This window comes from Lynx rufus, unplaced genomic scaffold (assembly GCF_022079265.1).
Source record: "Lynx rufus isolate CCGP_SWC_20201006 ecotype Redwood Valley unplaced genomic scaffold, mLynRuf1.p SCAF_3, whole genome shotgun sequence".
In the NCBI taxonomy this organism is placed as follows: domain Eukaryota; kingdom Metazoa; phylum Chordata; class Mammalia; order Carnivora; family Felidae; genus Lynx; species Lynx rufus.
Window position 1 is genome coordinate 1,368,119 of NW_025814845.1, and position 22,892 is coordinate 1,391,010.

At 56.9% G+C, this 22,892-nt stretch overlaps 1 protein-coding gene across 1 annotated transcript in view; it reads right to left on the bottom strand.

Annotated features, from left to right (window-relative positions):
* MAN2B2 (mannosidase alpha class 2B member 2) overlaps positions 1–22,892 on the bottom strand; it is a 29,135-nt gene that overhangs the window by 1,961 nt on the left and 4,282 nt on the right. Inside the window, 18 exon segments of the mRNA XM_047091300.1 lie at positions 333–477; positions 1,320–1,387; positions 1,390–1,488; positions 5,438–5,609; positions 5,685–5,795; positions 6,875–7,068; positions 7,071–7,123; positions 7,842–7,994; positions 10,654–10,792; positions 11,291–11,361; positions 11,602–11,848; positions 13,421–13,662; positions 14,533–14,722; positions 16,566–16,589; positions 16,592–16,716; positions 16,718–16,767; positions 21,132–21,306; positions 22,230–22,318. Coding sequence (XP_046947256.1) covers positions 333–477; positions 1,320–1,387; positions 1,390–1,488; positions 5,438–5,609; positions 5,685–5,795; positions 6,875–7,068; positions 7,071–7,123; positions 7,842–7,994; positions 10,654–10,792; positions 11,291–11,361; positions 11,602–11,848; positions 13,421–13,662; positions 14,533–14,722; positions 16,566–16,589; positions 16,592–16,716; positions 16,718–16,767; positions 21,132–21,306; positions 22,230–22,318 — 2,347 coding nt within the window.

Below are 22,892 nucleotides of genomic sequence, written 5' to 3' on the forward strand. Positions count from 1 at the left end.
TAGGAGCTGATGATGCTGTGTGCGGTGTGACCGCAGCATGGCAGGTGTCAGAACCCCCCGGGATATGCTTGCCAGTTCGGGCCTCACTGAGGACAGAGGCAAGGGGTTGTCTGCAGACGCAGTCCCCCCACATTGACCTGTGTGGGTCCCTGGCAGGTGGAAATGGACCCGAAGCCTTTCTTAACTTTCTGTGGTAGATTCAGGAGGGTACAGATTCAGACACGGAAAGTAGCCTGTTCAGGGTCACACAGGTCATAAGGGGCAGAGCTGGGATCTGAACCAGGGCTGCCCAGCTCCTGAGCCAGGCTGGAGCAGCTGGGGTTCCCGGGCACGGCCTGAACCGGGGTGTCCCCAACCTCTGTGGTGGGAACGCTCCTGTGTCCTCCAGCTCCAGCGGTACAGGGTGCTCACGTCCGAGGTCCCCGTGAGTGAGCGCTCCTCCACGGCCACCATGGAACCCAGCCCTCCCAGCACGACCTGCAGGGACAGGAGAACCGGGAGGGTGAGCTACCCCGAGGCCCCAGAGCTGAGCAGAGGCAAAGCAGGGTCAGGGCCACAACACAGCTCCTCATTAATTCTCACAGCAAAGTCCGGACAGGACTGCAGCCCCATTTTACAGTTGAGGACACTGAGGCCGGGACAAGCATGCTTCCCCAAGTGCTGTGCTGGATGAACATCCCCAGGAGGTGGAGGAGGCTCTGAGTGCCTCCAACATCCAGTCCCCCTCTCCCCGTATTTTCTCAAGGGGGCCCAGGAAGGAGGCCAGGCATAGCTGACCATCCCTGTGCCAAATAGGCATGGACCCAGCCTCCTGTGGGGGGCGGGGGGGAGGCCAGTGGCCGATTCTGGCCACTGAAAAGGAAGGGACCGTCTGCTGCCCGGAGGTGGAGACGGTTCGGGGGAAGCTTCCCTGCCCTGACAGGAGAAAGCACTGGGGGGCAAGGCCCTTTTCGCTGCTGCCCGCCCCCCTTCTGCCTTCACATCTGCTGGTGGGGACTGTGCCTGCTTGTGACCAGGGGGGACCAGCAGAAGAAAAACAGCCAGCATGCTGACAAAGGCCGGCTGCAGGACAAAGTGACCCAGGAAGGGACCAGAGAAAAGACAAACGCCTAGAAGGCTAGGCAGGAGGGAAGGGGTGCCCCTCACCCCCGCCGGCGCCCCCTCCAGGCTTTAGTAAGAACACCCCCAACAATCTCTCTGCCAAGGTCTTTGCCAGAGGGGGTTTCACACGAGGCACGGCCTCCCTGCTGGAGCCGCAGCCCGCAGCCAGGGAGGACTCTCACAGGGGTCTGAGGGCGGGCCGGGGGTGGGCCGGTTACCTTCAGATTCACCGTCACAGGCTGAGACAGGACCGGGTCCTCCCCGACCTCACACAGGTGCTGGAGCCACAGAGGACGCGGCGGAGGTCTGCCTTGGCCTTTCCTCCATGGCCTTGAGGGACAGAAGGAGGGCGGCAGTGAGGACCCCTCGGAGCCCCAATCCTCCAGTCTGGACCCGGCACTCCGCACCTGCTCTCCACTTCTCACCCTCACCCGCCCTGCAAGGCAGCTGACACGGCCTCCACCTGATGGCCAAGGAAACCAAGGCTCAGAGAGGTGCAGTCACTTGCCCAAAGCCACACAGCAGGTGGGCACCAGAGGGAAGATTCTAGGTCCGGCAGCCTCCAAGGCCTCCTGTCGCACCCACAGGGGCGATGCCAAGGGTGCCTGCAAGTCTCCCTTCTGGTCTGATGTGTGGTCGTCCCTGGGCCTGTGCCCAAGCGTCCCAGTGCTCTGCCGGACCCCTTCCCTGCCCTGGGTGCTGTGGTGTGGCCCGGAGGCCCCGAGGCCGATGCACAGGGAGCAGAAGGGATGTGTCCCTTGCACAGAAGCTTGTCTTGCCTCCGTGAAGGAGGAAGCACCTGCTGGACTATGACCTCCCTCTGTCAGGGGCCCTGGTGGCCACAGTGACAAGGGCCTTCTGTTGAGCCCACCAGCCATGTGTCCTGGGGGAGAAATGAACATGGCTGTGTCAGGACAGGGGGGGTTGGGCCTTCTTGCAACTGCAGCACAAGAGGCTTGTGAACTCTCTTCTACGTGTCCCAGGGCGGTGGTTATGGATTTGAGTCCTGAGTCAGGCAAGTCCCTGTCTCCTGATGACGGTGGGGGTTACGACGGTGGCGATGACAAGACACCTGGTTCATGAGGCGGCCGTGAGCTTGGGGAAAGCGGGAGGATCTCACTCCATCCCCGAGGCTCTGTTCCCTCTGCCCCTCACTCGCTGCTCTCCAGGGAGGAGGGACCTTCATTCAGTGGGCCTGGGGCACCCCCAGTCCAGCCCCTTCTCCTTTGGGAGGCAGCCATCCACAGGAGACCCGTTGACTCTCGGTGGCTCCGCACACAAATGGGAAGGGGACGCTCTGCCTGTGTGGGGGAGGCTGCCTGCCCAGCGTCTTCTGTGACCGGTGGGGGTTCTCGATAAGGGGGTTCAGTGTTAGGAAGCCACTTGGCTGCAGAAATGAGCTGCGGTCCCCGAGATCCACTAGATCAGAGACGAAGGTGTTATCTGGCCTGTAGTCTCTTCTTTTTCCTCCTTAATCTGTGGACTCCTGAGGTCTCTTTGGTGCGGCCAGGACCCGGGTGGGGCTCCGGGGACAAGAGGGTGGCTGAGGGGCGGTCAGCCCTGCCTTCGAGCTCTGACAGGGGAAAGGGGAGGAGAGGGTCCAGCTAGACTTTGACAGTAGGATGAGTTGGTTCATGGCAGGGGTCACCTCCCCCAGGAAGCCCTCCATGATGCCTGCTGGGGGATTAACATGAACATCAGCATCATTGTCTGGTGGCTTGGCGGCTTCCCCCTCTAGTCTGAGAGCTCTGTGAGTCCAGGGTCCTTGCCTACCTAGGTCACTGCTCCCAGCCCAGTGCCCAGCACAAGAGACATTTGTTCACTGAATGAATGGAAACTCCGGCAGTCAGGATCCTGAGTCCAGAGGCCAAGTGGGAAGTCAGCTGTTCAGGGCTCCAGGAGGAGTCCCTGGAGGAAGCAGGACGGGTGTGCAGCCTGAAGCTCTGGCAGAAGGTGGACGATGGCCGGGGGGTGGGGGTGGGGTTACAAGGGGTCCATGAGAATGGGTGTGGACAAATCCTGGACTGGGGTCCATGCCCATCGTGTGCCCTGCTTGCTGAGTGACCCTGGTCCTCACTGCCTCCCTCTGGGCCTCAGTCTCCCCATGGGGCAGAGAAGAGGAACAGGTGACCTCACCGAGGGGAGCCTGGTGGACATGGGGAGGGAGGAGGGAGTCTTGGACTCAGATCACACAGTCCAAGAGCTGGAAGGACCCTGAATCTCTAATCCAGCCATTTCAGAGCACAGATGGGGAGCTTAACGCCCAGAGAGGGGACGTGGTTTGTTCAAGATCACAGGGCAGGGTCATGATTTCTCTTTAAGGTCTAGGACGTCAGCATCTCCCCTCTTGTCATCCAGGATCCCCCTGCTCAGAAGGCACCTCAGCGCCCCCTTCCTCCTTTTAGGACATGCCCTTTGAACCCTGGGCTGCAGCTGGGGCCCCCACCTCTTCCCAGTCCCTTGGCGACAGTGGTGGGTCTGGGATCAGGCCACCAGCTCCTATCAGCCCCAAGCAGGAGCTTTCCCTGGGACTCTGCACCTGCGTCTGGAAATTCTGAGTCTGGTTCTTGGCGGGGGGAGGGGGGGCGACATGCACCGCAGAGGAGTTCACAGCCGCTTCCCAGTAAGAAGTAGACAGAGCGTCTACAGGCAGGGAGGAGCACAGCTGAGCGAGGGAGGGAGAGGGGCGGCCTCATCAAGGTCCCAGCCCCCGAGCACCAACCACAGTCCTCCCTTCCCTCTGTCCTGTGCCTGATCCTTGGAACTGAGTCTCCTGGTGGTTCAGCCAGTTCATGCCGAATGTCACCTGCACCCAAGAGAGACCAGACTGGGGCCGCTGGGAGATGCTGACCGCAGCCATGAGTCCTCCTGGACACGGTGACATCCCCCTCTGCGAGAAGGGCCCCCAGTCTTCTGGAAGGAACCACGGACCGATCCTGGGGCAGCCCCCCGTCTGCTGGCCAATCAGATTCCTGGTCTGGGATCTGGGGCCTTAGACCCAGAGCCTTAGAGGCAGCTCATGGCCGTCCTGGGGGGATGGCTGTGAACACCTGCTCCCCACAGACTCCCAGCTGCCCTGCCCCCACCCCGCCTGCCCCAGCCTCTTGTCCAGCTCCTCCGATCCGGGAGCTTGCGTGTTCTGCAAAACCAGCTGTCTCTTCCCTTTCTTTTACTTACACACAAGAGAACTTCAACTGACACCCCTCAAACTGGACCCTGATCTCTTCCAGGCTTTGCGTCCCCAAAGCACAAAACCCCAGGCTCTCTCCTCAGCACCGCTCCCCGTGCTCCCTAACCCTAGGTCTGAATGAGCAGGCGCCCCAGTGGACAGCTCAGGAGGTCCTTCAGGAGAGCCCTGGCCCTTACACATCTATGCTGTGCGGCACCCAGCAAGCACTCAATGAGTGCTTCTTGCGTGACCAAGAAAGAGCCTGCGTGCTTCTAAAGCCCTGGGAGGGTCCCGGCTCTAAAACTGAAGAAGGGAGAAACTGTAACCACATCTCATCAAAACCTCTGCAAGTGAGGAGAACCAGCCCCAGTACAAGGTGGAGTGAGAAACACACCAAGTTGCATCTGGGTGTTTCATTGTGTAAGGGCTGCTCCAAAGTCCCATCTTTAATCACAGTCCTTACTTACTGTTTCTCATGTTCAGTTATTTCAGTAGACGCACGGAACTTTTGTAAATCTACAGAGGTCTGAGTGGAGGCAACGCATGAGCTGTGCTGACCAGACCAGGGACTAGAACCACCCTCACCTGGTGACGGCATACCCAGAAATCGGATAGAACAAGTCTTTTAATGTTGATCCTCTAGAGCTGAAGGCATCAGGCCAAATATGTCATATTGAGACAAAAAGGAGACATTAGAGCAGAAAATGAAGCATTCAGGGCAAAGGTAGAAGATCGAATTGAAGTGAGCCTCAGATCCACTCACACCAGCTACATGAGCTTGAGTGAACCCGAACCTCTCTGCACCACAGTTTGCCCATATATGAAAAAAAATTGTTTTTTAATGTTTATTTTTGAGAGAGAGTGAGACACAGAGTAAGCAGGGGAGGGGCAGAGAGAGAGGGAGACGCACAATCAGAAGCAGGCTCCAGGCTCTGAGCCGTCGGCACAGAGCCTGACGTGGGCTCGAACCACAAACCATGAGATCATGAGCCGAAGTCAGATGCTCAACTGACTGAGCCACCCAGGTGTCCTTGCCCACATACTAAATGAAGATTTTGGATCAGAGACGCGTGAGCTGCCTTCTGCTCGCAGTTGTCCCCATCACGGTGCCCCCCCCCCCCCCGCCCAGGTCTGCCCAGGTTCATTCCGGGACGAACAGCCCCTTACTGTTCAGCTCTCGCTGCCGCGCCCGCCCACCCCCCTGGAGCAGGCCCGTGGTGAGGGGCCCGGGTCCCAGCAGCGGCCAGAGCACAGGGAAGACGACGGAGGTGTCGTTCAGCGTGAGGCTGGTACCCAGACCTCAGTCCAAATTGTCCCACAGCCGGCGATGGGGCATGACCTGGAGGGAAGAGCGAGCGACAGGCCCGCCTCCACCTGCTCCTGCCCGGGGGGTGGCCGCGGGGCCCCTTCCTACCTCCACGGGCCCGTTCCCTTGGCTGGAGTCGCCGCGTGCCTGCTGGGACGGCAGCACGAGCCCGCTTCTGTCGTCCTCGAGGAAGGCGGACTGAACCACGGGGTGGTGATTCTGCGGACACAAACATCGCCAGGCTGGAGGTCGGGGGGCCCCCGTCTGGCCACCCCAGGGAGCCCCCTGTACGGGCACAGCGGTAGCCCCCGTGGGGCGGGGAGACGTACGGTCGAGGCTCTGACTGTGGAGACCAACAGACTGTCCTTCAGACCAGCTCCACTGCGTCCCGACCATATGAGCTGGGGACTCAGCCCACTCAAGCCTCAGTCTCCCCACCTGGACAAAGGGTGCAAACCCGAGTGCACACTCCTGCAGGGGCGATGAGGGATGTGTGGGGTCCAGCCCGAACTGGGAGGGAGGCCGATGGGGGCTACAGAGAGAAAGGGCCACGTGGGGTCCGGGAAAGCGGCCACATCCCCCCGCTGCTCTGTGATGGCCCGGAGCCAAATGTCCTGGGCGGACCCACGTGGACGGTCCGGTGCCCCTGCCTAGCGGAGAACTAGCAAGGGGAGGAGAGGGACCAGAACTCGCAAGCCGAGCAGGGTGAAGACATACCCCTACGGGCCCCCACGGATGGGAAAGAGGTGACGTTGACTGAAGGCATAGGAGGCCCCCAGCGCCGGCTTCGCAGGGGCTGCTCCCGCTGACCCGCCCAGCTCTGGCCAGGGGGTTGTTCCCTAGGTCGGGTCAGCAGGGAGCCATAGAGGGGCTCCTGGTCACCTGCCCCAGTTCACGGGGCTGGAGGCCAAGGTGGTGGGAGCTGAGGTCCGGCTTCGGGCCGTGGCTCACGGCTTCCACCAGGCAGAGATCTCCGAGGATCGGCTGACGTGGGTCAGGCCCCGCTCCGCCTTGACTGGCATCATCTCGGAATCCTCAGACCCACCCCCGATGAGGCGCTCATCTTACACGAGAGGAAACTGAGGCGCGGGTGGGGACGGGGACGTTCCTCTGCATGTGGGGGCGCCAGACGCCAGGTGTGACCCGGGACGGGGCCTCCACCCCTAACTGCACAGCTGGGCAAGGGGGCTCTGCCACTGCAAGGGGCTGCTTTAACGGGCTCCCCGCTCCGGCCTCTGGACGAGGGCCGTCAGGGACCCCCCGTGGGCACCGCGTCCCCCGGGCATCGCAGGCCGTACCCGAGTGATGTCGTTCATGTTGTTCGCGTATTTCCGGAAGTGCCTCCGCTGCGTCCGGCAGCCGCTGTTGTCCGAGGAGAGGACCCGGCGGTTGTGTAGAGTGGTGCTGGTCCTCAGGATGGCCTCGTGGTTCAGCTGCAAGCCCCCCCCCCCCCCCCGGCACTCCTGCTCGATGCGACGGCAGGGCAGCTCAGGACGTGGGTGAGTCGGGAGTAGATGGCCTATGTGTGATCCGTGTCCCTCACCCTCCTGGAGCAGAAGCCAAATCTGTGGGTCAGGCTTTGGGAACTAGTGGCTCGCCCTTCCTTCCTTCCTTCCTCCTCCCTCCCTTCTTTCTTTCTTCCTTCCTCTTTCCTTCCTTCTTCCTCCCTCCCTTCCTTCCTCCCTTCCTTCTTTCTTTCTCCTTCCTTCCTTCCTTCCTTCCTTCCTTCCTTCCTTCCTTCTTTCCTTCCTCCCTTCCTTCCTCCTTTCCTTCCTTCTTTCCTTCCTTCTTCCTTCCTTCCTTCTTCCTTCCTTCCTTCCTGGTTTTGATTCCACCTTCCCTCCCTCCTTCCTGTCTGCAGCTAGGGCAGGGGGGCAGGGAGCCCTCCTGGGCATATTATGGGAGGAGCCAGGTCCAGGTTCTTGATAAGCAGGAGCTGGGGTGCTCTGCCTGGATGGCTTAGGTCTGTCATGAAAACGCTGTGCTGTCATGAAAACGCGAGACTCCCCTCCTGCGTGAGTCATTGCCCCTGTGGGTTCCTGTCCCAGCTCTGAAGTTGGACACCCTCTACGAGGCACACAGCACGTGCGATGGAGCCAGGAGGCCAGGGAGCAGAGTAGCCCTTTCTCCATCAAGCTCCCATGGAGAACGACCATGTGCCAAGCACGGGTCCCAGAGCAGGTAACCGGAGCAAACATGGACACTCACCCCGTCAGGGCCCCGCCCACGCGCACCTCGCACGACCCTGGGGGAGCCCGAGCGCACCTGTAGGGGTACTGCCGGATCTCGGTCCTGAGCTCCCCCGCCACAATCTGCATTCCCACTGGTTTCCGGGGGCGCTTCGCGGTCTCATTGGGTGCAGATGCGTAGTTATTAGAAATGGGCTGCAGATCCGTATCATTGTTGCGGTTACTCTCTCTGCAGAGACGGGAAAGGGAAAACAGTATTATATTTGTACACACGTGTCCCCAGCACGGACCTCGCCATCGGGGAGCAGGCTAACGAGCCCTCTCCGCAGACGCCAGCCTCCACCTGTGAACACGAGTGATCTCGGCAGAGTAAGTGACAGGCACGAGGCCGCTGGGTGAAGCTCATGCACTTGCATCAGATAAAGCCGGTGAGACGCCCCCTCTTCCCCGAGCCATAGTGGCCTCAGATTCCTCCCGAAGCTGGAGGGCGACAGAGGCTACATAACAGGGCTCTGAGAGCATAAGCCGAGGGGTAGCTTCCCGCGGAGGTGGTGCCTGCTCTCCAGGCGGCCAGCTGGGCCCACCCTACTCCTTTCCGCAGGACCCCAACCGGCACAAGCGGGGGCCTTTGTCCTGCTGACCCAGATGCCCAGGTGTCAGGAGCCAGCGCCCTCACTCACCTTACCTCATCAAGTTCTCCAGACGCCCGAGGGCAGAGAATATTAACCCATTTCACACTGAGTCACGTAAGGCTGGGTTTCCCGACATCACTGGCCTCAGACCACATGCACTGTAGACATGGTGTAGACACATATATGGTGTAGACGGGTATATGGTGTAGGCAGGTATATGGTGTAGACGGGTATATGGTGTAGACACGTATATGGTGTAGATGGGTATATGGTGTAGACGGGTATGTGGTATAGATGCATATATGGGGTAGACAGGTATATGGTGTAGACACATATATGGTGTAGACAGGTATATGGTGTAGACGGGTATGTGGTGTAGACAAGTACGTGGTGTAGATGCATATATGGTGTGGACTGGTATATATTGTAGATGCATATATGGTGTAGACGGGTATATGATATAGACAGGTGTATGGTGCAGACATGTATAGGGTGTAGGCATGTACATGGTGTAGATGCATGCATGGTGTAGACATGTATATGGTGTAGTCAGGTATATGGTGTAGACAGGTATGTGGTGTAGACAGGTATATGGTATAGGCAGGTATATGGTGTAGAAGGGTATGTGGTGTAGATGCATATATGGTGTAGACGGGTATATGGTGTAGATGCGTACCTAGTGTAGATAGGTATGTGGTGTAGATGGGTATACGGTGTAGACACGTATATTGTGTAGATGCATATGTGGTGTAGACATGTATATGGATTGTACATCTGTGTGTGTGCTAAGGCACAACCATGACTGGGACCAGGAGGTGGCCCTGCCACAAGGCAGTACGTGAAGAAGTGGTTACTTCTGACCGATTTCGAGAATTTCTGTGCTACTGTGGTGGGGATGGACAGGGAGGAAGAGGAGGCATCCAAGAAGGGGCCCATTCGCCCTTTGAAGAGGAGAGAAAGAATCCTTGTCATTAGTCTGGCCCCAAGGCCTTTCCCTTCTGGCCTTGGCTGCGTGCCCCCAACATCCCTTCAGAAACTCCACTGCTGTCCCCGCTCTTCACTGACCACCCACACTGGCTGCGCTCGGCCCGTCCTGCCTGCTCCGTGCTCTCTCGAGAAGGGTCTGTGCAATGACCGAAGGGCAGAGCTCCTGATGGGGTGCCATGCAGTGACTGCTTGGTTGCTCTGTGGGTGCACAGCTGTGGACAGCCGGCTTGGGGCTGAGCCCCAGGTACCACTCACCTCACAGCCGTGCTCCCCTTCCCTTCTCGCTCCTTCACTCTGACGTTCTTCCAGATATTCCCCCCAGACCTCCTGCTTCTCCCGCACTTCCAGTGCTGTTGGGAGGTCACTTCAAGAAAAGCAAGTGGCCGTTCTAGCAGAGGCAGGTGGGGTGGAATGAAAACTATCTGGATGTGGCCTGAGTATGGACAGGGCTGGCTCTAAACATCTGGGAGGCCCTTTTCCTGGAGGTCACCTGCCTTCTCTGCTGCCAAGAATTAGTTGCTGAATGAGTGGATATGTAAATAGATGGCTGGCTGGATGAGTGAGTGGGCGGAGGCGTGGGTGGATGGACACGTGGTTGGGTCAACATATAGATGAGTGGGAGGGTGCGTGGGTGGGCGGGGCAGATGGGCGGATGGAGGGGTGGTTTGTGTGTGGATACATGGGTGGATACGGGGCTTAGTGGATGCATGGGCGGGTAGGTGGTTGGATGGATGCATGAACAAGAGGGATAGTGTATGTATGTAGGTATGTAGGTAAGTATGTAGGTATGTATGCAACATGTAGGTATGTTGTATGCATGGATGGATGGATAGGTAAACGGGAGGTAAGGAGATGGATGGATGAGTGATTTAGCAGTTGGTGGGCAGACGGGATGATTTATGTTGCTTTAAATTTAAGAAAATGCATGATGTGAATATCATATATTTTCCCGGAGTGGGTCCTCAACTTTTGTTAGGGACCGACAGCCCTGGAATGATAAGGTTCAAGAAGGGCTTTCTTGTACTGGTCTAATCTGACAATACAGAAGTCAAGACGCTAATGCAGGAAGGGCTTTCGCCACCTTCTGGTGGTTCCCATAGCAGGTGAGGACAGAGACAGGTGGGGAGTGACAGCTCAGGTCCCAGGACACGCCTCTGCCTCAGAACCAGCAATGGCTGCACCTCACCTCTCCCACATGCTGTGCATCAGGTTGGTGTCATGGTCCAGGAACACGGTGTTGTAATGTCATTCTTCACCCGCAACAGGTGCCTGATCCCTGGACCAGTGCACGTCCACGGCCTGCGCCCAAACTGGGTGGAACTAACTATGGTGGCAACTGGTTCGTGGATGCCCGTCTGGGCCCCCTTGGTACTCCTGATGCCGTAGTGCCGGTAACTGAGGCCCGGAAGGTGGTCAGCACATGCAGGTCGTATGTAGGTTGTTTCTCCCTTGGTTTCTGGACATGCAAGGCCAGTGGGACAGGACACAATGTGGGTTTCAGGGCTCAAAAACCCCTCAGTCTCCTCCGTAACCTGTGGCTTGCATACCTCCTGGACTGGGTGCTCACTACCCACGAGTCAGCAGGGTCTTTCCGTCATGGACTGAGCTGACTTCCCTCCAGGCACCTCCCTGCTCGACAGGACCCGGCCCCAGCCTCATCTCCCTGCCTGGCCTCCCTCACTCCTCGGGCACCAGCATCAGCAACTGCCCTTCCTTCCAGGCACCCCTGCTGTTCCCTGCTCTGAGCATGACATTCGTGCCCAGGGGCTCAGCACTCAGCCCAGCTGGACCAGAATGTGCATTCGGAGGGTTTGCTGAATGATGTCAGCACCCCCTGCACATCCCCAGGAAAACAGTGGCCCCGGGGGACAGGCAGGGTACCCTGGGACACCCCTGCAGCTCTAGGCAGTGGAAAGGATGAGAACAGACCTCGCGCATCGGGTGTCTGGGTGTGCAGGCACAGGCAGCTGGGCCAGCCTGGAACACCAGCACCTCCTCGAGGCGCCCCTTTCAAGACTCCTGAGGGCCTTTCCCAGAAAAGGTGGAAATTTACATGAGAATATCAACACACCCGAGGGAGGGGGCTGAGGAGAAGCCGCCCAACCAGGTCAGACCAGCCAGGAGGTCCTACAAGGAGGGGACAGTGGGGGGCACTTCGGGCCACTTCAGATGCCCAAGGCCCAGTGTCTGTCCCATGGTGGATCCCAGGACCCTCACTGGATATGGGTTCCCATGGGGATGTCCTCGAAGCGAGGACCCCGTCGGTACACGTTTCCTTTAACTGCTCCCACTTCTGGACGTGCCCGCCATGAGCTGGTGTCACTCCCATACTGTGCAGGCACCGGGTGGCCTGACGCATCGGTGATGCTGACCCAGGAGGAGTCCACAGTCAGGGTAATGATGGTGGTGACCGTCCAGGCCAAGGGGTTGAAGACCACGCCAACGTGTCCCCCACGTTCTGGGTCTAAACGCAGAGACCTGGCTTTACCTGCTGCCCTTTGACTCACCCTACACACCTGGGTGCCCTTGTCACATGGAAATGGAGGCAGGTGAGACACAGCCCTGAGAGCTCCCAGGGGACCTGTGTATCGGGACCGGTGGGCTAGTCGGCTCCTACACTCGGCACCCCATCCTCCGCTCAGGGCTCTGTTCCCGGTCCCCGGGCAGGGAAGGCTGGAAGGGAACACACAGGGTCCCTCCGGAGAGCTGAGGTTCCCCGTGCTCCTCTCACATCACTCCCTGACAGCCCCACTTGACTGATGAGGAAACTGAGGCCCAGAGAAATACAGTCACCTGCCCAACATGACCTGCTACTAAGATCTGGCTCCCAATTTGAGTGCTTGGTATCGGGAAGGACTGGAGAATTCTCGGGAGGCTGGCGGGGCCAGTCGAATCACCTAGCCCAGCATTTGAGCCCCAGCGATGCGGCCTGGATTCCATGTCTGTTCTATCCTTACTCCCAGCGAGGGCAGTTCTGGCCATGTCTGATGATTCCCAGATCCCTGAACACATCACACACCTCCCAGCCCCCGCCTCTGCCCAGGCTCTTCCCTGTGGCCGGGACACCTTTCCTGACCTCCTCTGCCAGTTCATTCCTCGGGGAGGCCACCCTGGTGAGGACATGGGAATGGATGGCCCCACCTGGCAGGGAACTCAGACCCCAGACTCCGGCTCGGCTGCCACTGCCTCCCCCACCAACCCCGTGATCTGTGGGCTGTGACCCTGTGTGCCGCAGGTCTGGTCCCTGGGGCCCTTCCCCGGTCTGACGGTCAGATGGCACTACACACAGACACGGGGGGAGGGGGGCGGCCAGGTGTGCGGTGAGGTCAGTTGTGAGGACGCACCGTGACCCGGTCTGGCTGATGTGTGGAGCTGGGGGAGGGGCAGCAGGCCTTGTGCACGGGACGCGTCGGGCACGTGAAGGGAGACCAACGTGTGCCGGTGCCCCCAGGACCTCCTGGTTCCAGAAAGCTCCTCGGTCCCAAACTGGCATCACCAGTTACTCTACACCCACAGAAGCCTCCCTTCAAACAGGCTGGAGATCCGCGCCCAAACCGAACTTCAGAGGGCGCTGGGGATCCAGGCTGGGCTCAGGCCCCTGAGGACCCCTGCATCCTCTGCAATCAGGGCAGCGCGGGGCCGCGGGTTCAATCCCTGCTCCGCACTTCCTGGCTGAGCGACCCTGAGCCCGTCCACAACCTCTCTGCTTCTGCCGTGTGTGCCCTTACACGGTGAGGATAGCGGAAGTTCCCAGCTTCCGGACTTTCCAGGCATTACGTTAAACCCTGCGTGATGCGTGCTTAGCAGATGCCAAACCAGGTTGCCGCTTATCAGTCTAAGGGTCACACATCGCAGGCAGGACAGGAGCCTCCGAGCAGTCAAGGCACGTGCCAAGTTCAGGGGCACACAAGGGCGGTGGTTCAAGACTGAGACTCAGGTGTTCCAGTGCCGCTCCGTGACCCCGCGGGCTCTCTGGTCAGGACGGCCACAGCCTCCTCCCAGGTCTGCAGAAGCATCCTGTGGGGGCCTCGTTTACCTGAGTGGGCTGGGGTCCTGTCCTGGACGATGGAGGCCATCAGCTTGTGCACGCCGTGCATCCCCGCGCTCAGATTCTCCACGTACGTGTCCCTCACCTTGGGCGTCTCAGTCCCAGGGATGGTGTCGTGGTGCTGCACCCGTAGCCCGACCAGAGTAGGGGAAGCGTGGGATCGGGACCCGCCTCTCCAGAGCACCCGCTCACCTCCCAGGTGCTGGCTCTCCTTCCCTCTCGCCAGGTGCCTGTGGAGAAGGTGAGGGTCCCTCCCACTTCTCACAAGAGGAAACTGAGTCTCAGAGGGGCTGGTGACCTTGCGGACACCCACTGCCTGAGTCCCCTGGCTTGGGCAAGAAACAGACATCTGGATGGGTCCCGTCCCAGGTTCGTCTCTGCCGCCCAGTCTTCCTATAAAAGCTGCTGGAATGCTCCAGGCACCCTCCCGTCTCTGTACCAAGGTGGGAACGGGATCGGCTCACCTTCCCTGAGGGGAAACGGAGGCTCCACCTGGTGAAGCCACTTGTCCTGCCTGCTCTGATAGACTCTAAATTCTATCCACTTCACCCCCAGCACACATTCTGCCAGCAACTCCCTTTAGGTGAGTGTGCAGATGTCATGGCCAGCGTGGCTCTTTTCTGGCGGGTGAGGACAAGTTACAGGATTTCTTGGGCCTCAGGTTTCCCATCTGTACATGGGGGACAGGTGGAGATAGAAAGGTGGGACAACTTCCTCGGGGCAGCCGCCGTACCGGGCAGATCGTGTCCGCCATCGTATTCTACTGCCCCCACCCTGGGGTGGCCACATGCTCTCGCTGCCCTGGGACGAATTTGAGCTCAGCGAGGGCAAAGGTGCCTGAGGCCACACGGCTGAGCTGGGATTGAGCCCCGTCTTGCCCTTTACCCTCTGCATAAATTTGGCCCGAAAGCTTCCTGAAGCCCCCAGCTGAACACTGTCACTGTCCTTGCCTTGGCCCATGTCCACATGCACTTGCCTGTGACCACAGGCCTCCTCAGTGTTCTCATCTGGAAAGTGGACGTCTAGTGACCAGGGGTTGGGACAGCACACCGCACAGGGGGTTTGCAACCTGGTACCGTCACCGAGACGTGTGACGTCACCTCGCAGACCGCTCAGGGGGCCACTGCAGCTGCTTCAGGGCCCGGTCCAGGCCCAGGTGCTGCTGGGGGGCCGGCCACACGTAGCGAGTGGACACGGACTGCCCGGCATACAGCAGTGTGCTGACTCGCCTCGCCAGCCCCTTGAGCCCGCTGTGGGATGCGTAGAAGCCGGTCCAGGCCTGAAATGGATCTGGATAGAAGCGCTGGTGGTTGGCAAGAGTCTCTCTGCCCTGGGGTCTTGCTGAACCAAAGCCCCAGAAAAGCTGGGGAAGCTTGGGGCTGGGAGGCCGGTCTGCCTGGGTCACCTACGGAGGCAGCCACAGACCCCTGCTCTGGCCAGGCCGGGAGTGGCCCAGGATCCCTGGGAGGGGCTGGGGAAAGTGGGAGCATCAGGCCGGGCTGGGCCAGGCCTGGGTGCTGAAAGACTGGGTGGGGGACCTGAGAGCCGACAGTAGACCTCGGAAGCCTGGAACAGCATGTGAGCAAAGGGTCTGGGAGACTGGGGGGGGAGAGGAGAGCGCGATGGGGGCCAAGTGGGCTGCCCCCGCCTGGGATGCACTCTGAGCGCAGGCAGAGGCCTTCGCATGGGACTCGAGGGCAATGGGGGGTCCCGGGACAAGCCTGCCATCAGCGCGTCCCTCTGGCAGACCAGGGAGGTGGGATGGCGTGGGGACCTGAGGGATCCGGTAGCTGCCGTCCTGACCTGCACAGAGGATGAAGCCTGACCAAGGCTTGGGTGGGAGCAGGGTGGGGCTGGGTGCCTCCGGGGGCGGCTGGGCCTCACAAGGTGGGTGACAGTTCCTACTGTTCTTGCCTCCCGCCTCCTCCCTGGCTGGGCTGTGCCTGCCTTCCCTGACCTTGCCCCACGGGACCCGAGCCACACCGGGAAGGGTAGCCATGCTCTCCGGGGAAAGGCCGCAGGCTGTGGGGACCGCTAGACCATGTTGCCCACAGCTCCTCCGGCAGGCTGAGGGTCCTGGTCGGGCAGGGGCACCCCACAGCCTGAGCTCTATTTTAGGCACCAGGCAGGCCTGTTGCCTTCCCAAGGCCCCAGTGACTCAGAGCAGGGCCCAGGGTTCACCTCACCTGTCCAGTGTCCACATAAAATTGTCTCTGCCCGGGGGGCCTTCAGGGAGGGAGCCAAGCCCATTGAGTACGCCTGCAGGACTGTGCCATATCTCCGCCTCCTAGATGCAGCCCCGCCCACTGCAGCCACTCCTACCTGGATTGTAACCCCGCCCACAGGGATGTAGTCCTGAACTTCAACGATGACCACGCCCATACCAAATTTAACCCCTCCCACCTCTACTGTAACCAAGCACACACCCAGGAAGCCCTCCCACCTGAATGGAGCCCAGGCCTCACGGATGTGACCCTTCCATCTCACTATCTCCCGGCCCACTTCCGTGCGGCCACACCCACCGTTACAGTAACCACGCCCACTTGAATGTATCCCCTCCCACAGTGAATTAACCTCCCAGGTCAATGTATCCCTTTCCACTCAACTGTAACCCCGTGTACTTCAATATGTCCTCTTTCTTCTGGGCCGTAAACCCTCCCACAATGCAGTAGCCCCTCCCACCTAAACTGTGACCACGCCCACAGCCATGAATCTCCTCTCATCTCTACATCCAGCCAGCTCTCCAACCACACGCTCTGAATGGTAGCGTCCTCAGAACAATTTGCCCCACATTCTCACCACCCAGACAAGAGACCAAGGTGACAAGAGACTAGACCAACCCGTCTCATGGCCGTGTCAGCGCAGGGCTCAGCCCAGTTCTAGCCCCGCATGGGGCTGGAACCTGACATCTCTCTGGAAGGGAAGGAAATGGAGAGATGGGAAAATGGGTGCTATGGAGCCATTATGTGAGTATCCTGTCTATACTAAGATGTGTAGGTGGGACAGCCAGGCGGGACAGGGCCCTTCTCGGACCCAGTGACCCTCACAAGCTCCATCAGCAGGGCAGAGCCGACACTCAGGCGGGCGCCCTCCCTGGCACCAGATCTCCACCCCAACCTGCAGATGCTCATACCTGAGGAATAGGGCAGGAAGTCCCGTGGTCGTGGATGTTCCAGGTGACACTGTGAGTGTGCATGGCACGGAAGTAGTCAGCCAGTGTGGCGTGCTCCACAGAGATGCCAAGCTTGGAGGCGGAGAGTTAGAGTTGATGAATTCCATCAGAGGTCCATGTTGGTGAACTGGAGCGAGGCGTTGAAGAACTGCTTGTCACAGCCCTGCGGGAGGGGCATGGCACAAAGCCTTGTAATTCCTGGGAGAGCCCGGCCCAGGCAGAGCCCGCCCCTCATCAACGGCCATGAAGGGCCCTCCCACTCTCCCTAGAAGCCTCAGAACCCCAACCAGCTCCCTGACTGCAACCGTTGATCCTTTTTTTTGTCTTGTCTTGTCTTTTTTTCTTCTCTTCTTTTTTCTTTTCTTTTGTCTTATTTTTTCTCTTTCTTATCCTTTTCTTTCTCTTCTCCTTCCTTTTTTCTTTCTTATGTTTTTTTTTTTTAATTTTTTTTTTCAAAGTTTATTTATTTTTGGGACAGAGAGAGACAGAGCATGAACGGGCGAGGGGCAGAGAGAGAGGGAGACACAGAATCGGAAACAGGCTCCAGGCTCCGAGCCATCAGCCCAGAGCCTGACGCAGGGCTCGAACTCACGGACCGCGAGATCATGACCTGGCTGAAGTCGGAGGCTTAACCGACTGCACCACCCAGGCGCCCCTCTTATATTATGTTTTACATCTCAAGTATTTGTTAATCTTATAACTGGACTTTGGACCTTTTGAACACCATCATCCAATTCCCCCACTTCCCCACCCCCACACCTCTGGCATCCATAGATCTAATCTCTATTTCCATAAGGTTTTCCTCAACTCCACATATAATTGAGATTATATAGTGTTGGCATTTGTCTAAATTATTTCTCTTTCTGGGATTTTCTTAAAGCCTATCAGTATTATTGATACAAGCATAATAATTATTTTTAATAATATAGTAATTACGAATCACAGTGATCACAGCCACGACTCACGTTTACTGATTTGGAAGTTGCTTTCAAAAAGACGAAGTCAATACATTGATAAATTCCTAGAAATATACTACCTATAAGCACCGAATCAGTAAGAAATAGGAAATCTGAGCAGACCAAAGACTACTAAGGAGATTCAATCAGATTCAGTCAAAAACCTCCCAAGCCACATGTGTTCAGGACCCGACAGCTTCACTGGTGAATTCTACAAAACCTTTATAGAAGAATTAATACCTATCATTCTCCCACTCTTCTGAAAAAACTGAAACAGAGGGAATACATCCAAACTCATATCCTAAAACCATTACCCCGATACCAAACCACATAAAGGTGCCACAGAAAAGAAAATTACAGGCCAATGTTTCTGATGCACACACATACAACGATATTCAACAAAAATTAGCAAACCAAAGTCAACCATCTATGAGAAGGATCATCCACCACGATCAAGTGGGATTTATTGCAAGAATTCAAGGATGGTTCAGAATCCACCAATCGATCAACACGATGCGTAATGTTAACAATAAAAGGATAGAACACCACGTGATCATCTCTATAGCTGTAGAAGAAGCCATTGACAACATACAACATCCATCGATGATAACACCTCTCAAATAGTGAGTATAGAGGGAATGTGCCTCAACATAATAAAGGCCGTTTATGACAAGCCCAAATGTAGCATCATACTCCATGGTGGGAAGCTGTATGAGGAAGAAGACAAGGATGCCCACCTTGTACATATTCATTCACCGTTGCATTGGAAGGCCTAGCCAGAGCAAGTAGGCAACAAAAAGAAACTAAGGGCACCCAAATTGGAAAGGAAGAAGTTAATCTGTCGCTATATGAAGACGGCATAGCATTGTTACATATAAAAACTTGCACACACTCTTCCTAGACACAGTTAGAACTAACAAATTCAATCAAGTGTCTGTGTACAGAATCAATATATGAAAATCAGTTGCATTTCTGCACACTAACACTGAACCATCAGAAAGAGAAATTAAAAAACAATCCCATGTATCAATGCATCAAAAAGAATAAAATATCTAGGAATAGATTTAAGCAGGGAGGTGAAAGACCTATACACTGAAAATTCTAAGACATTGATGAAAGTACTTGAAGACGACACAAATAATGTCTCACGTGCTCTTGTGCTCATGGATGGGAAGAATTAATATTGTTAAAATGTCCACATCACCCCAAGTAAACTACGATTTCAATGCAATCCCTGTTAAAATTCAAACGGTGTATTTGCAGAAATAGAACAATCTTCAGATTGGTATGGAAACACAAAAGACCCTGAACAGTCAGACAAATCTTGAGAAAGAAGAACAAAGCTGGAGGCCTCACACCCCCTGATTTCAAACTACATTGTAAAGCTATGGTAGTCTGAACGGTATGGTATTGGCATGACACCAGACATATAGATCAACAAAACAGAATAGAGAGCCCAGAAATAAACCCACACATATGTGGTCAGTTAATTTGTGACAAAGGAGGCAAAAATATACAATGGGGCAAGCACAGTCTCTTCAGTAAGTGGTGGGGGGAAAACTGGACATCCTCACGCAAAATTATGAGACTGGACCAGTATCTTACATCATGTACAAAAACTAACTCCAAATGGATTAGACATCTGAATATAAAACTGCTAGAATGAAACAGAGGGGATGAAGTCCTTGACTTCATTCATGGTGATGATGTTTTGGATTTTACACCCAAAGCAAAACCAACAAAAGTAAAAGTAAACAAGTAAGACTATATTAAAAAAAAAGCTTTCTGTGTAACAATGGACACCATCAATAAAATGAAGAGGCAACTTACTGAATGGGAGAAAATGTCTGAAAATCAAACATGTGATAAGGAGCGAATATCCGTAACATATAAGTACTCATACGACTCAATACCCCAAAGCAAAAAATCCATTTAAAAAATACGTCAGGACATCTGAATAAACATTGTTCCAAAGAAGACATACACATGGGCAACAGGTACATACGTGAAAAGGTGCTCCACATCACTCCTCATCAGGGAAATACGCTTCAAAACCACAATGGGATTTCGCCGCACACTCGTCAGAATGGCTATCGTGAAAACCACTAGAAATAACAAGTGTTGGCGAGGACGTGGAGAAAAGAGGATGCTGTGCACAGTGGGTGGGACTGTGCATTGTTGGAACCATGATGGAAAACAGTATGGCAGACCCTCAAAAAATGAAAAATAGAACCACCATGTGACATATCAACGCCATGCTGAGTATTTACCCAAAGAAAACGTAAACGCTAATTTGAAAACGGGGGATATGCACCCCCATGTTCACATCCAGGCAACTCAACGTTCATTTACGCTCATTATTTACAATAGCCAAAATATGGAGAGAACCCAAGCATCCATCAGTGAGGGACGGCAAGTAGACTTATTGGGCCTGTCATTTTGCAATACAGACAAATACGGAATGGTGTGTTGCAGGCTGAGACAAGCATAATGTGATCTGCCAATTACATCTCAGTCAAAGGAGAGAACTGTGTCATTAAAAAGAAGGTCCCCCCAGAAATAGTCGCGGTAATCCTAAATGAGCCTTGTTGAGATTTTGCCATGGGGCGGAAGACATGAAATGACGTCTTCTGAGACTGCACGTGAGAGACGGAGTCCGGCCCAGGGGAGGTGAAGCCTGTAGTTGGGACAGAAGGAGAAGCGTGAGCCTGGATGAAGTTGTTCAGTTGCTTCGGATGTGCGGCCCGTGTGATGGCCGCATCCCAGCAGCGCTCTGCAGATTCTGCCGGAACATCTGAACACCTGCGGTTCCTGGTTCACCGAGGAGGGGCCCACCGAGCACCGACGAGACAAGAGGGGAACGAGGAAAGTTCTCACGAGGTCTGACGGGGGAGCCCAGGCCGAATCAGCCCCACAAGCTGCCCGTGCGATGAGGCCGCGGATGCGTTAGCTCTCGCGTCGCCCGAGGACAAGGATTCCTCATCATCCCGCCCGGGGATTTTGGTGTGAGCTCGTGACACAAAGTGATGGGGATAGACAGCCTGATGGGCAACTTCCCTTCGCTGTCGGACTTGCACAGACCCCTGGGCACAGGGCTGCAGCGGCCCCACAAACGCCTGCTGCTGGGTCTAGGGTCCTGAGGCAGAGTGGGGGCAAGGTCATGACCGGCCTCCCCGTGTGCTGACAGCAACCTCCACAGAAGAAGCATGGGAACGCGACATGTGTCAGGATGGCCTAAACTCACGCAGCCGCACGACGCCTCTCTGAAAGGCCTCATGGTGCCTCTGAAGAAGGAGGTCACAGAGCAATCCTGACAGGGTTGTGTGATCCGGACACAAGTCATGTTAGGCGGGCCTTTCTGTTCTCCTTGCCAACAGCACATTCTGCATTTGAACTGTTGGGAAAGTAAATATTTCAAGTTCTTGTTTCTTTATCGTCTAGTTACGACTTCCGCTCTGCTTCAAGACCCAAGTGTAGTTATAGTATTTTGATTGAAATGCCTATGACATTTTGACTCCTGGCATGTGTCCAGGGCTGTGCTGTGGACCCCGGGGCCGGGACCCCGCAGTACCCAGGGCCAGAGGACATGTGGTGTTCGGAACCAGGCGGCCCTCTCCTTCACGTTGTTCAGTAGGGCCATGGCGTAGTATCTGATGTGCCGAGAGACGGCACGAATCGTGCCGGGATATATCCTAATGACGGGTGGTTCTGGGAAGATGGCTGAGCCATCCCAGGAAAAGCCCTCCCTGCAGGAGAGGGAAGGGTTAGGGGAGCCCCGCCCCAAGAAGGCAAGGCAGCTTGGCGTCCAGGATCCTGCACAGGCAGGCTGCGGGTGCAGCTCAGGGACTTCGGACTGTCACTCGGGCCTCCTCCCCCACCTGTGTGATGGGCAGGTCGGTGGTGGCAGACAAGACGGGGCTCAAATCCCCGGGTTACGGTTCGCCAGCTGTGGCACCTGAACACATCATGTTCCCTGGGCTCACACTGCCTCAGCTGTCTCGTGGAGCCCACACCCTGTGCGTGGCATAGCCCCCAACTAGGCACTCAGGGTCTGGATGCCCCTAGTTAGGGTCCTCCCTGCCTCACTCTGGGCAGCAGGGGGTGCCATGGGGAGATCGCGGGCCAGCCTCCAGGAGTGGCCGCTTGGATCCTCTCTGGACCTCAGTCTCTTCATCCGTAAAACATCCTGACCGGGGTTGGTTGATAAGATACATGAACGACATCACTGGAAACCAGCTGGAAACCAGCGTTGACACAGAGCAGGGCTAGACGAGTGGGGGTGACTGGTCGTGAATCCCACATCTGGCATCCACTCACCAGCTGCCCATCTCCTGGCCCACCAGTCTCTCCTGTTCAAGGAGCGGGGAGCCGGCTCCCCCACAGCCTCCCAGGTACAAAGGGCCAGACTGGGTCGGACCCAGGGACTCCCACCCCAAGGAACCCAGAGGCCGATGGCTCCCACGATGGAATTGGCCAACGCAACTGTCACTGACTCTGCCAAGCTGACCACAGGACCCTGGCTGAGTGGCCCTGCCTCAGTTTCTCTATCTGTAGCCGGGGTCCTGAGAGCTTCTCCCAAGGGGGTGGCTGGGAGGGTGTTTCTGAGGCGACGCAGGCAGAAGGCCTAGAACGAGCCCCCCCCCCCCCCCCCCAGGAAGGTGCCGCTCACGAGCAGTAGCCAAACTGGTTCAAGACGCACGTGCAGATTTCCTGCTGAGCCAACAGGGATGGGGACCCTCGCTACACGAACTGCTGCCCCTGAAAACCCAGGGGACAGAGTGAGGCCCGACATGACAACGCGGCGGCCTTGGATCTGCCTCCCTGGCCACCCCTGGGTCTCTGTCAGTGGTTCACGATGCCATCCCCTCTGCCCCCTCGGTAGACCTCCTCTGACCACCCCAGGGCCATGTATGGTTGTGGAAACTGCCCTCCGGCAGGCGCGAGCCAGCTCCCTCACCCACCCCGTCCTCAGCGGGGGACTGTCTCTGCTCAGGCCCCAGGAGAAGTTCCTAGTGGCTGTGCTGGAGGAGCCCCTGCACGGGGAGCCGCTCATCTCCCACTAAGCGTGCGGTCTGTTTCTTAACAGTCCTGATGGTGCGAAATCGTTCGGGGTTACCAAGCAGGGGAATCCTGGTTGTTAGCACTGACTGTGGTCCCCGCACTGCACCTGTTTCCTGAATCCTCCATGACTCGGTTTCTGCACCTGAGATGTGCGGGGGCGGGGGGGGGGCGCACCCAGCTCACAGGGTCCGCCGCGGGTGAACCGGCAGCGACACGGGATGTGCGCTCCGCGTGTGGCGGGGCACGTAGTGGGGCTCAGGACGATGTCACT